The sequence below is a fragment of the Idiotropiscis lumnitzeri genome, chromosome 2, assembly GCF_059441095.1.
Source record: "Idiotropiscis lumnitzeri isolate Australia: NSW breed Sydney's pygmy pipehorse chromosome 2, RoL_Ilum_1.0, whole genome shotgun sequence".
Taxonomy (NCBI): Eukaryota; Metazoa; Chordata; class Actinopteri; order Syngnathiformes; family Syngnathidae; genus Idiotropiscis; species Idiotropiscis lumnitzeri.
This window is the reverse complement of record NC_142392.1, coordinates 17,077,813-17,095,406: the sequence shown is the minus strand read 5'-3', so window position 1 is coordinate 17,095,406 and position 17,594 is coordinate 17,077,813. Positions and strand designations below refer to the sequence as shown.

General features: G+C 41.0%; 1 protein-coding gene and 1 long non-coding RNA gene across 2 annotated transcripts; one reads left to right on the top strand and one right to left on the bottom strand.

Moving 5' to 3' along the window:
* The first annotated feature begins 10,118 nt into the window (after nucleotides 1-10,118).
* Nucleotides 10,119-12,420, top strand: LOC148341849 (uncharacterized). Its single transcript, XM_088280657.1, has 2 exons — nucleotides 10,119-10,913; nucleotides 11,509-12,420. The coding sequence occupies exons 1-2, from the start codon at nucleotides 10,314-10,316 to the stop codon at nucleotides 11,839-11,841; spliced, it is 933 nt and encodes a 310-aa protein (XP_088136783.1). The 5' UTR covers nucleotides 10,119-10,313; the 3' UTR covers nucleotides 11,842-12,420.
* Nucleotides 12,421-13,049: 629 nt separating this feature from the next.
* On the bottom strand, nucleotides 13,050-14,797 carry LOC148341848 (uncharacterized). The gene is made up of 3 exons (XR_015839696.1): nucleotides 14,778-14,797; nucleotides 14,371-14,454; nucleotides 13,050-13,514 (listed from the first exon to the last, which is right to left on the bottom strand). It is a non-coding gene; the product is annotated as an uncharacterized LOC148341848 (long non-coding RNA).
* Between the last annotated feature and the right edge of the window lie 2,797 nt (nucleotides 14,798-17,594).

The following is a 17,594-nucleotide window of genomic DNA, read 5'->3' as shown; positions in this document are numbered from 1 at the left end:
TTGTGCTTCAATTATAATCTGGATCCCAAAAAAGGGTCCCTGGAATCAGAGTCGTGATTTATTGTATGATTTACATTTGTTTTTGTTTTTTTTACCCAAAATGATACTTATCCTGCGAGTAAGTTCCGACATTACCCTTTTTATTTTTATAAAATTTCTGTTTTGAAATAAATTTTAAAACAAAATTACGTTTGAAGAGTAAAAGTTCTTACACATAAGCATTAAGCAACAACACTTTCACTCTGACTTTCATGTTGACATATTTGAATAATGACTGTATATTTTAAAGTTATCCAATATGTATTCAAATTCGACGAAGATACACCAAAATATTATGAGTTCACTGAATTATTTTGTAACCGCAATGATGTATAACAGCCATACGGTGTCAGTAATGAGTAACAAAGTAACACAAGACCTCCCACTGTTACGTCATCATTGTCTTTTGCATACATTATCAAGAACTATGAGTTGCAGTCGAGATGCAAACCTACGGAGCCCCCCAGGGGACATCGGGAAAAAAATTATGATTGCGTTATGATGCAATAAGTTTGCGTTATAATGCAATACTTTGCAATATATTGCAATAGTAATGCAAAAAAACGCAATACTATTGCGTTATATTGCAATACTAATTGCGTTACAACGCAATACTATTACAATATAACGCAATAGCTTTGCGTTATATTGCAATAATTTTTTTTTTTTTAATTGCAAAATAACGCTAATTATTTGTGATGGAACGAGAGATTCCACTTCCGGGTTGCTTACCCCTAGTAACTTAGCTTAGAAAAAAGGGATCCTGCTCAAATTTGCTTCACTTACTCAAAATGATCCTAGAAATACACAGAATAAGTCACTTGATGGTTGGGGGTAATAATTTTGTGATTGGAGGCACCTGCCAGAATCAGTATCCCCTGGTAACTTTGCCTAAGAAAGAGGGATCCTGCTCATACTCAAAATGATCTCAGTAATATACAGTTAGTCCTTTGATTGTTGGGCTTCACCAGTTTGATCACCAGTGAGGTTACTGCCTGCCATCATATACATATTGTTTTGAGTTGTGTAGTTGTTTGATGCTTTGAAGACGTATATGGATGTCCTACTGTGTAAGTGGTCTTTGAATGCATCTCGAGTCCGACGCAGAACGCAAGTGACTTTATTTTGTTTCTCTTTTGCTACTCTTGACGTGGCTGTCGATGGTTTCAAAGAAAAATCAAACTCTCAATTGAAATACAATTATGTGTTCTCTACCAGGAGACCACCTGTATGTATCTTCCCACTTAAATTTGATCAATCTGGAAAAATGATAACCCACTTCACTAATCCTCTCCCCCCTTTTTATTGCGTTCGATCACTGAAATTCATTAGTCGCTTCATTGATTGCAAAACTTCTTTGGCCAAACAAATGCAAAAGCAGGTAATTTCCCCCCAATTGCGGCGGAGTCAAATGCTTACTTTACGTGTTAAAACACCGCATCCATGCACCCGACATCGCCTCTTTACAAGTCTAGGACCCGGAAGTGGACGTCTTTTCCCTTGTAAAATAACATTGCGTTATATTGCAATAATTATTTTTCATTGCAATATAACGCAATAAAAAAAGGAAAACTTATTGCATTTTAACGCAATAGTATTGCGTTTTTTTGCATTAACTATTGCAATATATTGCAAAGTTTTGCATTATAACGCAATCTTAAATATTTCCCCAATGTCCCCTGGGGGGCTCCGTACAAACCACCTGGGCTAGAGGAACTTTATTACCAGGAACTAAATGTTGGTGGAAAAGGGGGTTGTGACGTTCTCCCTTTTTAAGCGCATAGTAAGCCAAAGATGCAGATGCATTTCTTGCAGCATGCGCTTGATCACTGATGAGATCCGTGCAACACTGGATGGATGCATTCAATGTATTTTAAATGTTTGGATGGGGTGAAACTATGCACACGTGCACAAAACAGTGCAGGGCCACCCGAGGTTCATTGACTCTCACCCGACCAAGCCAGTACAAAGTTCATAAATAAAAAAGACTGATACGTACTTCATTTTTAAAAAGAAAAAGTTAATATTTTGTGTTTTATCCACTAAAATTGATCAACCGCCATTGATGTTTTCGCCGCAGTGTGCACATATTTTAGATTCAAGCAGAATTCCTTCCGTAAGGAATTGCTTGAACAAGATATAAAAACCAGAAAATGTAAAATGTTAACTAACCAGTTCAAATTTTATACTGGGAAAAACAGAGTTCACCCCCCACTATTGGTTATTCTTTGGCATTTATTTTCTGCAACCGATTTCATTTGTCAAAAATAAATGTTCAGCAGACCTGCAAGTAAAAGGCAACATTAAAAAATAAAACGGCAATAACCTTGAACGCATGTCCCCAAACAACTTAATATTGTGATGCATATTTTTAACGATAGAAAGTCGTTCTTTACAAAGCAAATGAGAGTAAGACGTGCCACGATGGCCGAGTGGTCTAAGGCGCCGCGTTCCGGACCCAGTCTCCCCAGTAGGCCTGGGTTCGAATCTCGTGGCTGCCAGGATGGCCGAGTGGTCTAAGGCGCCGCGTTCAGGACCCAGTCTCCCCAGGAGGCCTGGGTTTGAATCTCGAATTTCCCCATTGTGGGACTAATAAAGGCATTATTAAATTACAAACCTGCTTTGAGTGGCACAACACGAGGCTGGTTGCAAACTTCGTCCAGCAGTTGAAGATGTTGCTCGTTCTCTTCTTTTATTCCACAAAGTTCCTCTTTGTACTTTGGTGTCGTTATTTCACACATTTTCAAATGATAATTCCAAAAAATCCGCACTCGATCTCTGGTTGGCGATGAGTCATGTGCCTCTTTTCGTTAGCGGCTAGCTAGCTAACAAGCTAAGCTAACTACGCCGAAAAGCATCAACGCGCGAAGATGAGGTTATCGGGAAACAAAGACTTAATGTATTATGTCGTAGTCCTTTAGAGTAGCACTGGACATCCTTTGAGAAAATTACAGTCGGTTCCACAAGAAAACAGAAAAAATTAGCGGTGGACTGCTTTTGTTCCGGTGTGGAGGGGTCGGTGGATGTGGTCGAGGTCCTTCGTAAGCTGCGCGCTTGCTTATGACGTCATGCTTTAAGCACGTATTTTTCAAATATATTTCTTTGCCTCTGTGTTTGTTTTTACACCTAGCTGTTCTCTTTTAATATATATTCTATGTAATATTTTAATTCGGTTGATAACAAAATGTAACAAAATAATTAAAATAACGCCACAAAAGCGAGTCAGCTCTGACGTCACTTCCGCCTATTTCCCGAGAAGCCGCTGCTGGAACAGCAGTGGGACGTTTACGTTTCTCCTACCGAACTTGCAACAATGCTGTGTTTCACTCGGGCTGCGAGATTGTATGAATATAATGTCTGCATATACTCGCAGTGCTCCTCAATTATTTCACGCCCGCCCCTATCAAGAAGAAAGAAGATTCGCTCCCCCCCACCACCATTTTTTTCTGTCTGGTGTTAGATTGTCAAGAAAATATCCCTTAACTAAGCTAAATTAATAAGACATATAATTTTGAGAAATATTATTGTGTGGATCTCGAAACTCAGTACTCTGTTGTGCAAATATTGATGAGATGACAAATATTTGTCATGTTATTGTTGGAGTTGAGTCACCGTGGAAATGAGAAGTAGTTAGTAAATCAACCTTTAAAAGCCAAACTTCCTCCAACGCGTGTTCGTTTTTTGTACTCAAGAAGAAAAGGGTCAAATAAAGACTCAACAACTGATTAGAGTTCCGATATTTAGTTTCTTCAATTTCTGGAGTTCAGGAAATAGTACTGTTGGGAAAAAATAACTCTAAATGTACCAAAAGTTTACCAAAGTGTTTGAATTAGTTATCTGACTCCAATTAAATTAACCAAACACAACCTCCATTCATCCAACAATTGTGCGCGCTCGTTTTGAGAGAGAAATGACCAGGAAGCCGACAACTTCACACGGGAGTGGATTTATTCCTAACAAGAGATCTAATACAAATCTGGGGCTCGGGTCCCTAACATTACAGCTCTGCGCGTCCCTGTACCCAACAGAAGACGACGCCCCCCCGAGTTGCCCAGGATCAATTATACATTTCATCAAATAAAACAAAGATATCCTACTATTGGCTATTTGTCATCTGCAGTTAACTTTAGCTTTCTCTTAGTGGACGTCTTCTGCCCGCAGGATGGCGTGTTGGGTCCTCCTCTGGGCGCGTCGATGCAGTTGTTTCCGCACAACTGCCGATGGGTCACTGGATCTGTTGTTTTACTTTTGGGGTCAACCATCTTACCAATCTTGCAAACCAGCGCCTCGATGTCTGGTTTATCTGCGTCAGAGTACCCATGCATCCTTGATTTGTACAAACTTATCATTTTGTTTCATTAACGGCCTTTCTCAGAAGTGCTGGCCTTGCTGTACAAAAACATCTCCACCTTCACATTACACAGAGCCTGTTCTGACCTTTTATTAAATATTGAAGCCAAATACAGCCAGTAAATATCTTTTACTGCATTCATATGTCTTGCCGCAGGAAAGTATGAAATCCTTTACACCAAACTGAATACATGTAACTTGTAGTCAATCGTATAAAATTCTTTAATCCTTCTCATGATATGTTTTTCTTTTGTGTTCCTGATAGCGTCCTTATGACGTCCTCCCCGGCCCAACTTGATATATTTGTATCTTCTATGGCCTATGTGGAGAATGATTTTTATCGTACTTGTCCATGAAGTGCTATCTGGTTTGTCATCAGTTTGACCTGAGCAGACTACATCTGTTTTGTTCTGAATGAGAGTGTGGGTCATGAAAATACTATGTGTGCAAGTTTGAGTTCTTACATTCAAACTAAGTGTAAATTCAGCATATGAGAATAATATAATGAATCAGTAAACGCCATGACTACAATCCTTGTCAATCCTATCTATGCACAGTACTTTCATTTAATAAATGCTTTTTGTTTAATCAGTGTTTGACATATTCAGTAAATATGACCCTGCTAAATTAAATAATTGACCTTCCGTCCCGTAAGTGTTAAAAATAATGCCAGCAATTGTAATACCATCCTTTAGTACAAAGACAGATATCTGGGCGTCTTTTTCTTAATCTCACGAGAAACTGCACTCGGGCCAGCACAGTCGAAAAATGTGCGCCATCTTTCAGCCCAGCTTCAGTTTTTATAGGAGTTTTTTACGTCAACGGTAATGTAGGTTGAATCGATCGTCCTCGCTCCCTCCCACGGCACGGGTCCACGTCCAAGGGAAGGTCCTCCCCAGGTTAGTCATCGTCTGGATAAGTTGATTCCTAAGACTGGCACGCCAAGGCTGGCCTTCTCCGGCGGGCAGTCTCTCCGTCTCTCCAGCTGGCATTGCTCTGGAATCTTGTCGGTGTGCATGTGTGCGTGTGTATGGGCACATGTATATGCAGGTATACGTGTATGTGCAGGTGTAAGGGTGTGTCTGTGTTTATGCATGCGTATGTGCATGTGCTCTGATCTCCAATTGTTCAGTCTTTCAGAATGTGTTTTTTTATAGCGTCTGCGTGAGTCCTCCAGTGCCCAATTTGGTATGTTTGCATCTCTACAGCCAATGTGGAGAATGTGCTTCGTCGTATTTGACCATGAAGTGCTGTGAATGTGAATGCAAGTCATGGAAATGCTATGTAGGCAAATTTGTTCTCACTACTGAGAATTTCACTAAAGTTCACACATTTCAACTAAGTACTCTAAATTTAGCATATGAGAAAAATATAATAAATCAGAAAACAGGACTACAATCCCAGTTATTCTTGTGACCCGTGCTTCTACTTTCATCTGATAAATAAATGCTTTTTGTTTCATCAATGTTTAACATATTCCGTAAATATGAACCTGCTAAATTAAATAATTGACCTTCTGTCCCGTAAGTGTTTAAAATAATGCCAGCAATCATAATACAATCCTTCATTTATTGCAGTCGTCTTATCATTGCAGTTGTCAGGGTCGCCGGTCGGCGAGGAGGAGGTGGACCCAGAACGCGAGGAAGCTGGAGAAGGTGTAACTTAAGCAATTTATTCGGGGACCAAAATAATGACAGACAACGGGGCAGGGTGCAAAATAAGAAAGGCGAACTTAACGTGGCTAACTGGATCACAAGAGTGAGGAGCAAGGACAGGGACAAATGCTAGGGGGCGAGAGCCGGGGCGAGAGCCGGGGCGAGAGCCGGGGCGAGAGCCGGGGCGAGAGCCGGGGCGAGAGCCGGGGCGAGAGCCGGGGCGAGGACAAGAGCAGAGAGCGATCGTGACAGTCCGTAACGGAGCAATGCACCACCTATGAGTTGTCGGAGTGAGGTGTTCATATAGTCCAGTAATTAGGGGAGCAGATGGGCATCAGGTGTGTGAGGGTAACGGGGAACAGGTGCGTGGCTGGTGGGGAACGAGTGCTGGAGGGAACGCCCCACTCAGCTGACTAAATAAACAGAATGAGCCCATGGCAGGAAGGTGAAGAAAATAAGAACAAAAACACTGACATGACCGACACGGGTTATGACAGCAGTATTTTTTATCATTGCAGCATTTTATTAATTTTCTCTCTCTGAGTGTTTCCTTACACTTGTATATGTTGTGGGATGTAAGTGTGTATATTCAGGGGGATTTGTGTATTTACGTATATACTGTGTATATTTGCATGTTTTTTCTGAATGTCTGCTGCTAATGTTATACATTAACGGCCACATTGCACCGCCGCCTCGGTGTGATCTATATCTTTGCTGCTGTAACACTGCAAATTTCCCCATTGTGGGACGATTGAAGGACATCTTTATCTTTATCTTTAAAAACCTTGTGTTGGTGCTTGCTAAATAATTTTCCATAAGATTAAGATTGAACAAAATAGTTCAAATAAAATTTAAAAAGTAAATTCTGTAACAATTAAACATAGAATACTAAATTATTCCTAAAACAGTTAAATGAATCTTGAAATTAATAGTGAATTATTGTAGTTTAATGAATACTGAAACGAATAATGAAATATTAAAGTACTTAAATAAATACCGAAATAACAGTTAAGACAGACTACATTAACTTCTGCATGGAGAACACCATTCTCACCAGGACTGTAAGATGTTTCTCCAACAACAAACCCTGGATCACACCGGACAATAAAGCTCTCCTGAAGGACAAAAAGAGGGCTTTTGTTTCAGGCGACAAGGACGAGCTGAAGAGAGTGCAGCGTCAGCTGAGAAGGAGGATCTGAGAGGGGAAAAAGTCCTACAGGATGCGGATGGAAGAACAACTGCAGCGGAACAATGCCAGGGATGTCTGGAGGGGCCTGAAGACCATCTCAGGCCACGGACAACCAGGTAAGACCCAGAAGGGCGGGGGGGCTTCAGTGGGCAAATGAGTTGAACCTATTTTTCAATAGGTTTGATCAAATGCCTGACCCCGCTCAGGCTTCCCTGATGCAGCCCCCACCAACCCCTCCTGCCACTGCGAACAAGAACCTCTCTCCCCCTCTCTCGCCCCTCTCTCTCTCCACAAGCTCCAGTTCCCAGCCTCATCAGACAACCACCACTTCCTCCTGCTCAGCTTTGTTCCTCACAACATCTCAGGTGAAGAACCAGCTGAGGAAGATGAAGGCGAGGAAGGCGGCAGGCCCAGATGGGATCATCTCCCAGCTCCTCAAATCCTGCGCAGACCAGCTGTGTGGAATCGTCCAGCACATGTTCAACCTGAGCTTGAAGCTGGGCAGAGTCCCCCAGCTGTGGAAAACATCCTGCCTGGTTCCGGTTCCAAAGACACCCCATCCGAAGGAGCTCAACAACTTCAGACCAGTGGCGCTGACGTCTCATCTGATGAAGACCCTGGAGAGACTGGTCCTCGTCCATCTGCGCCCCCTGGTCAGCTCCTCAATGGACCCACTCCAGTTTGCATACCAGCCTGGCATCAGTGTGGATGATGCCGTCATCTACCTGCTCCACACTTCACTCTTCCACCTGGAGAAGGCGGGGGGCACGGTGAGCATCATGTTCTTTGATTTCTCAAGTGCTTTCAACACCATCCAGCCCGCCTTTTTGGGAGACAAGCTGGAGCAGGCGGGAGTGGCCCATCACCTCATCACATGGATTCACGACTACCTCACAAACCGGCCACAGTACGTGAGAACACAGGACTGTGTGTCTGACGTGCTCCTCTGTAGCACGGGAGCGCCGCAGGGAACTGTGCTGGCTCCCTTCCTGTTCACCCTCTACACCTCGGACTACAAATACAATTCCACAACCTGTCACCTGCAGAAGTTCTCTGATGACTCTGCGATTGTCGGCCTCATCACTGACGATGACGATCGGGAGTACAGAGGGGTTACGCAGGGGTTCGTGGACTGGTGTCAGCAGAACCGCCTCCAAATCAACGCTGGGAAATCCAAAGAGCTGGTGGTGGATTTCCGCAAGCGTCGGCACTCTCCACCTGCACCAGTGAATATCCAGGGAACAGACGTTGAGAGGGTCTCAATTTACAAGTACCTGGGCGTTCATCTGAACAATAAACTGGACTGGAGCGACAACACAGACGCTCTCCATAGGAAGGGTCAGAGCAGACTCTTCCTACTCAGGAGGCTGAGGTCCTTTGGCGTTCGGGGAACACTCCTCAGGAACTTCTATGACTCGGTGGTTTCATCGGTCATCTTCTATGGAGTGGTCTCCTGGGCAGGAGGCATCTCAGGCCGGGACAAAAAGAGACTGAACAAACTAGTGAGGAGGGCCAGCTCTGTCCTGGGCTGCTCCCTGGACTCTGTGGACTCAGTGGGGGGCAGGAGGATAATGGCGAAACTGTAATCAATGCTGAACAACCCAGCCCACCCACTCAATGACACTCTGAGGCCGTGTCCAAATTAACAGGCTGCGACCTCCGAAGGCTGCTTTTTCGGCCGCATGATGTCACTTTCGGCGCGACACGACCGCGCGTGGTGTCCAAATTCACGGCTGTCACGTGCGACCTTCGAATCCAGCCTTGGAATTGGTCTTCGTTTCCATGGAGCCAAGGCCGCTTGGCGCAACATTTACGTTACGCCCCCATATACTTTGCTCCGTACTACGGAGCCCCTCAGGTGCCACAGTATGAGAAAAAATATTTTTTGCTAATCTGTACCCACAGTTTAGTAATCTGTACCCACAGTTTAGTAATCTGTTCCCACAGTTTACTAATCTGTACCCACAGTTTAGTAATCTGTACCCACAGTTTAGTAATCTGTACCCACAGTTTATTAATCTGTACCCACAGTTTACTAAACTGTACCCACAGTTTACTAATCTGTACCCACAGTTTACTAAACTGTACCCACAGTTTAGCTAATCTGTACCCACAGTTTAGCTAATGAGCTAGCGTTCACGCCCATGCCATGACGTCAAACGTTTGTGGGTGTTGCTTGATAGAGCAGTACCCACAATTCAGCAAATGAGCTCACGTTCCGTCGTATACACGTCGAGGTAAATTCAATTTGTTTTTTTATTGATAGTGTTAGAGTGTAGTGTACTGTTCTGTCGAATCGGCATGGTGTGATTTACTTTCACTTTCGTTCCCTCATATTATATGATGGTAATATTGCTCTAGTTCCTAGTTCATATCGCAGTTTTAGCAGCGAACGGCTACAATTAGCCAGCGCGTTTCTTTTCATTTTTCGTGCGTCATGTTTTGAACATTCGCTGCGTTTTTAAGCAATCGCCCGGCGCAAGCGATCATCCAGTCCTCGCTGGAGAAGGAGACACTCACTCGGTTGCATTACAAGAGGATACAATTATGTCTTTGGGGTTTCAAACACTGTAAGTACCTTTTCTGCGGTTATTTTTGTGTAATGATAATAGTTTGTGGTTACTGCCGTTTTCTCCCGTGTTTTTCCTAGCTAAAAGTATTGCTTTAATAGCTGCCACGCCATGAGGTTTATGTTAATATGATATTACAACTATTGTATGTAAACATATTTAAATGTAATTAATATTTTAATGAATAATTTGATCACATATTCTATCTATTCCACGATGTAATCAGAAATCAAAACATAATTCTATTTTGCTCCACCTACAGAATGCATGTATGAGATCATGGACCAACTTCAGCTCATCGAGTTCTATTTTCATTTGGGCCTGAGCTACAAACACATACTATGTGTGCTGGGCTCCAAACACAGGATTGTTCTGAGTTTGAGGTCCCTCAAACGAATTCTTAAGAAGCATGGATTGTTCCGCCGAATCCATTATGACCACCCAGAGACAGTTGTGGAATTCATCAGAGAGGAGCTACAGGGCTCTGGAGCGTTGCATGGCTACCGGTGGATGTACACCAAATGTAAAGACAGAGGACTGCATGTACGAAAGGAAGATGTACGGCTGCTCCTTTCCGCAATGGACCCAGAGGGCACGACATTTAGAAGGAGAAGAAGACTGCACAGGCGAGGATACTTTGCCAAGGGTCCAAATTTTGTATGGCATGTCGACTCATACGACAAATTAAAGCCATTTGGCATTTGCATCAATGGAGCCATCGATGGATTTTCAAGGCGAATTCTGTGGCTGAATGCTTACCACACAAGCAGTAATCCAAAAGTCATCAGTGGCTACTTTCTTGAAACTATTAATGAATTAGGTGGATGTGCGCGCATCGTGAGAACAGACATGGGGACAGAAAACAGTTCCATCCGTGATATGCAGCAATTACTTCGTCGGACCCACACTGATGTGCATGCTGGTGGCAAAAGCTTTGTTGTTGGAAGAAGCACATCAAATCAAAGAATAGAGAGTTGGTGGGGCTTTCTCCGTCGAGAGTGTGTGGAATTCTGGCTGGACCTCTTCCACAGACTTAAAGATGAAGGACATTTTGATGGTGACTTCTTGGACAAGAACCTCATGTTATTTTGCTTTCTTGGTTTAATACAGGCAAGTAGTAACACTTCACAAGCACTTTATTGAATAATTTTTGCCATATCATGGTCAAGTTATAAATGCATTTTTATATTTTCTTCTCATGAATACAACTTTGCTTTTAAAGTTTTCAGAACCTTACAAAAAAAAAATAAAAAAACAATCCAGACATTTTCCGTGACATTGTAGATGATTTATGTCCACCTTGCTTTCACACTGCAGTGCATTCGTTTTGCCTACCTTGGTAAAAAGTTGAGGACCCAATGGTCAGTGGTAACTGCAAACATACCAAACCTTACTGTAACATGCATTTTTTCAGTTATGGTTACCATACTTTGTTTTAATTCTACCTCCATATAGACACAGACACAGAAGTACGCTACAGATAAATTTGACCTCAGTGAATGGATGGATGATCAGATAATATTTGAACTACTTAATGCCAGTATTTTCCTTCACTTTCTCCATGCCACTTTCATATTTTGGTGACTTCCACGTGAATGCATCTGTGTTTGCACAATGAGCTGAGATTAGTCTTCGAAAAAGTTTATATTTTCAGTTAACATGTTTCTTAAAACATTTATGTAAATTGTTTTTGTATCACCTGCAGGATGAGTTGGATGCAGTCAAGGAGGTGTGGAACAGCCATCTGATTCGTCCATCCAAGAATGAGCGTGTCCCTCATGGTCGGCCTGATGTCATGTTCTTGGTCCCGGAGCTGTATGGCACAGAGGACTTTTTGTGCCAAGTGACTGAGGAGGATTTTTTGAGGTGTGAAGGTGACTGCATCCACCGCAATGATGTTGCTTGTGATGCTGATGTGTTCACTCTGTGTACACACATAATGTCACAGAACAACCTCCAAGTCCCAGTGGATGGATATATCGCCACGGACAACTACGTCAACTTGAGAGAGGAGCTAATAACACTCTTAGGTCTTTAATGGATGCAGTCCAGGTGTAAAAGGCTTCAAAGTCCTTTTACAATCCATAACGTATCACACCATTAATCAATGTGCCCTGTCTTACCCCCTAATGGTGTGTGTGCCCCCTCGCCACACCTCAACTGCTGTTTATATGGAGCCCTCACATAACTAAATGACAAATTGTTTTAAGTTTGAAGCATTCTGCTCATTATGGATTTTATCAAGTGTTTTACAACATGTGTAATTTTACTTAGAATTTTTTTTGTACACTTATTGTGACTGTGTGTGCACCCATTCTTGTACATACATGGGAAATGTACAGAGAATTGTTGAAATTCATTTGATATATACTGTACATATATTTTGTAATTTGCTTGATGGTTCTACCCAAATTAACTGTTGCTGATTTATGGTTTTGTAAAATAAATAAATTGCTGCAAACTCCTCCGCATATTGACATGCATTGAGCCAACATGTAAAGATCTTTGATTGGTATTTAAAAAGCCACATTCAAGCTCGCTAAAATACATGTGTGTGATTCAAATAAATTCTAAAAGTAAAATTGATTGTCTTCTACATTTTCAGGTAGCCAAAGTATCTTGAGTTGAAACTGCTATTCAATCCTTAAATGTATTTGTGGAAACTATTTATGTGAAGCGAAGTGGTCAAATTCACACAAATGCACACTGTCAAATCAGACAGCAACAAGGTGACAACTTGATAACTGTAGACTTGAGATTTGGGTACTCAATTCAGCAAATAATGTCTCCTACATACAGTCTGTCTGAGAGCTGAGTGAATGTCACTGTCTTAACTGAGAAAAAAATTCAGATAGGAGCAGTTGCACATTTAATTTTTATAAAATTTGTGTAAAACAAGACATCGTAGTCGACCCCAGCGACACAACTATCTGCTTGCAATACAAGCAGTGGAGCAATTTTATAAAAACCAAAAAAAAAAACACACGTCTTAAAGCTGTTGCATAACAACCATAGGCAACAAAATTGTGTCTTACCACAACAAAATTGCTTCCTAATTTTGCAAAGAATCAACTATGCAAACAATGACTCACTCAATAGTCAGTAAATATAAACAACTCGACTTGCAGTCCAAGAGTATGAAATACCGGCATAAAACAGTAAATCTGGCCCCCATGAATCAGACCATGCAACTACATTATAAAATACCATTATGAACAAATTCCAGACAAAACAGCCGCCGATCTCTTCAGTGAAGTCCCGTATTAGAAATTCAAAATCGCTTTCCCTCCCTAGTTTTGATTTTCCATTTGGAAAAAAGAGTGCTTTGCCTGTTTCCATTAATTCTGACATTGTTGCATTCTTCAGGGCCTTTAAATGTCTTGTGCCTCCTCCTCTTCTCTCTCTAACTTGCACAATTCGGTCCTGAGTCTCTTCAAATAGGCCCATTTGGTAGTTGCGGTGTTCTTTCATAGCATTAGTGTTGCCAGACATTTTTTTCACCCGCTCATCTGTGCGGCCATTGTCAAAACCCCGCCTTTGTTGAATTTTTGAAATCAAAGACTCAGTTGCTTTGGATATTGTTGTGTTGGTTCCTTCAAGCGCAGCTACTTCTCTTCTGCAGTATTGGCGTATTGCAATTCGGTCTCCAGCTTTGGGAACATATTCTGTGAGCTGCTGGTCTGTCATCGCATTGACAGCATAGCAATCAATCTGAGGAAAAATAGAACATTGGTAATGAAACAAGTTTTAAAAATACACAAAGTACATGACCAGCAATCATTTTAAAACATGGAAAGTAAGACGCATTTTGAACAGCAACGTAGAAAAATGATTGGCTGAACCTCCAATCGTGTACTCACTACGCTAAACATCATTCATAAATATGAATTAGAAATGGTGTAAAGGGGTAGGAACACAGTTTATACTTCTTCCTACTCCATTTCGAACTGTATATATATATATATATATATATATATATATATATATTTGACAGGACCCTTCAAACGTAAAACAACTGGCGTGGTTTGCATATGGAGACAGGGACAAAATGAGAGCTGCACACATCTCATTGAAATTTCATTACATAAATAATCGGATTGTCGTGATTTCCTCAAAAGGCTCTGCAACAAAATGTGTTTTCTACCATAATTTTTGTCAAGGCCTGTTTCAAAATTTTTGATTTTTTTTAACAATTCCAATGAACCACAATAAAAAAAATCAATGTCCGATTATGAATGGTTATTTTTCCTTTTTATTTTTATGTATTATGATTGTTATATATGTCGTTTCCCTCTTTCCATGAACAGACAACACTTTTGTCAATGTGTGTGTACTTCATTTACACTTAAATGCTTCTACTAGAATTCCAACCTGCCCCAAAGAAATGCAAATCCATTTGGGTGGATTAAACTTGATTATTGAGATTGATATTAAGAATAGAAAAATTTGAATCATTACAATTTTCTTTTTATGATCAACCATGTCTCACAACATATAATATGCCCGAAGCAGTTTTCCTTAAACACCCACATTGGTTAAATGACATGTTATTGCCTGTTGTACATACCTTCTCCTCGATAAAGGTGGCAATGACTTTATCATCTAACTTTCGCTGGTCTTGGAGAAATTTTAGAAAATTCGAGTCCATCTTCTGAAACAGAGGAGTAAAATGGCACTACTGCTGCATTACACATCGTCTCAAGGCAATTAAAGAGACAAGATGCAAAGTAAAACTACAGTATTGTACTTTGAAAATATGATTCTGCACGTTTACAAAAATGTCATGTCATCCTGACAAAATGAATAGATAAGAATGCATGATTGTTTCCATCGTTTCACAGTTTCATTATACAGCCATATTTAGCAACCCAACATAGCCCAGAAGCGAGTTATTAAGCAATTTACGACAAGCACGGCAGTAAACACAACAAATTGTTGTCGTGAAATAAAAGTAACTTTAGACAATGTACTTACAGTGAATGTCAGAGACGTACTTGTTTCCTCTTGTGGTGATTAGTGAGTGTTTGTACACTTCTCCGACGAGGGCTCGACTAAAACCACTGATGCCTGCTGATACGCCAAAAAGACGACAATAAAATCAAACCGTGGCTAGGGTGACGGTTGTCATGATTGGGTGACTTGTGGCGAGCGAAATAATGCGCGAAAAATGTTTAAAACGTGACGCACGAATAGAAAACACGGAGGCTAAATGTAGCCGTTCGCTGCTAATACTGCTCTATCAAGCAACAGTCACGAACTAGAGCGATGTACACCTTACTTACATTTGACGGAATGGCATGGGCGTGAACATAAATCACGGAATTACAAGTCTTTAAGCGATCGCAGAACACACTATACTCTCGTACTATCAATATAACATCTAATAGAATTTACCTTGAGAGATATACGACCGCGTATACGACGGAACGGGAGCTCATTTGCTGAATTGTGGGTACTGCTCTATCAAGCAACACCCACAAACGTTTGACGTCATGGCATGGGCGTGAACGCTAGCTCATTTTTAAAGTCAAATTTAAAAACACGTACACGATTACACACTGGAGAAAAACCTTTTTCATGCTCAGTTTGTGGAAAATGCTTCTCTCAAAAGACAAGTTTAATAGCACACACAAGAACACACAGTGGCGAAAAACCTTTTTCCTGCTCAGTTTGTGGCAAAAGCTTCTCTGGAAAGTCAAATTTAACAAGTCACATAAAAACACACACTGGAGAAAAAAAACTTTTCCTGCTCAGTTTGTGGCAAAAGCTTTTCTGGAAAGTCAAATTTAACAAGTCACATAAAAATACACACTGGAGAAAAACATTTTTCATGCTCAGTTTGTGGCAAGAGTTTCTCTCAAAAGTCAAGTTTAACAGAACATATAAGAACGCACTGTGGAGAAAAAACCTTTTTCCTGCTCAGTTTGTGGCAAAAGCTTTTCTGGAAAGTCAAATTTAACAAGTCACATAAAAACACACACTGGAGAAAAAAACTTTTCCTGCTCAGTTTGTGGCAAAAGCTTTTCTGGAAAGTCAAATTTAACAAGTCACATAAAAATACACACTGGATAAAAACATTTTTCATGCTCAGTTTGTGGCAAGAGTTTCTCTCAAAAGTCAAGTTTAACAGAACATATAAGAACGCACTGTGGAGAAAAAACCTTCGCCTGCTCAGTTTGTGCCAAAGGATTCTCTCTAAAATCAACTTTAACAAAACAGAAGAACATACAGTGGAGAAAAACCTTTTTCCTGCTTAGTTTGTGACAAGAGTTTCTCTCAAAAGTCGCATTTAACAAGCCATACAAGAACACACAGTGGAGACAAGCCATTCAGTTGCAGCATTTGTGCTAAAAAATTCTCCACTAAACAGCATGCGGAGAGTCACAATTGTGCTGGTGAGAAAAGCAGCGATCCTTGAAGCTTAAAAAAAAGAAAACAAAAAACTGAAGGAACTGACTCTTTGTGGTAAGATGTACATTTTGATTTTGAATAAAATATGATGAAATTGAATTTTGCAAAGCTTTTTTATTGACATTAAGCCAATGTGATCAGTGCCAGAAGAACGATTGTGTCTGAGTGATGATGATTTGTTTTGGTGTTTACATCAAACATGTAAATAAAATCAATTGCCTTTGCCTAGAACAACATTTGTTAACGTTATGCTTTTCAGTTGTCTTTTTAATCGTATTTAATGGAAAAGGTGTGAGAAGAAACTGTGCTTATGAAATCGGTGCCTTCCACAATCATCAATAAAATCACTTGTTCCACTTGCTCAACTGGCCTTCATTACGCTGTGTGAAAAGGTGAAAAACAGATCTCAAAGTTGAACTAAAAAAAGAACCAGAAAGAGAAACGCGAATGATCTCAGTTTCTCTCAAAGTTTTTGGAATGGCAGGAGTGTAGCCACACCGGTCCAGCAAAAAGGCCACGATTCAGACTGATATCCAGATTTTCCTTTTTTATTTCTCCTTTTCCTCTGACGGCGTTCGGAAATTCCGGAGCCCCTTAGGGGACATGGAAGAAAAAAAAACAACTTTGCATTCCCTCGCAAAATCTTTGCTTTCCCTTGCAAAGATAGTGAATGTTCGTTTATTTTTTTAATACGTGTTTTTGTACTTCCGGGTCAGTTTGGCTCGCCTAGCCTCTGTTGCGCGGCTGTTCGAGAGACGACAGAACGTCAGATGCGGCAATAATCTTAGAGGGTGACTTGGAACGTTTCTTGCGGTCAAGAGATGTCCCTCACGGTGACATTCTGCACATGAAAAGCAACAAGGTACATACAATTCACTCTAACGCACATGTCAAACTCAAGGCCCGGGGGCCAGATCTGGCCCGCAACCTCATTTTATGTGGCCCGCAAAGGGCAAATCATCTGCATCAACTTCCTGTTTCTACCATATTTTCTTCACTTTTAACAACACTGAGATATGAGATATTGCCATTTATTTGTTAGCAGTCCTCCCCTTTTAAAATAAATGGAAAAATTGTTGAACAATTACTTAGGAGCTTCTGATTTCAAAACTGGCTTTCCATTCAATTTATATGGGTTCACAGTCATACCGGCCCTCTGAGGGAAACCACAACTACGATGTGGCCCGTCCACAAAAATGAGTTTGACACCCCTGCTCTAACGAAATGACCTTAATAATAGCAATATGGGTCCCTACTGTTAATGTTTTTGCATAATACTAGCGTGCAAACTGTTTACCTTTTGAGTGGCAAGAAAAGTATTGCTGTTCTGTTTTCAATTTGTAGTTCATTTAAATCCTGTTATTGCATTCAAATTACTGT

Bases quoted from the DNA above. Each gene is read 5' to 3' on its own strand.
- LOC148341849 (XM_088280657.1), top strand. From the start codon at position 10,314: ATGTACACCAAATGTAAAGACAGAGGACTGCATGTACGAAAGGAAGAT. The intron at 10,914-11,508 runs GCAAGTAGTAAC...TATCACCTGCAG, and splicing joins GCTTTCTTGGTTTAATACAG to GATGAGTTGGATGCAGTCAA.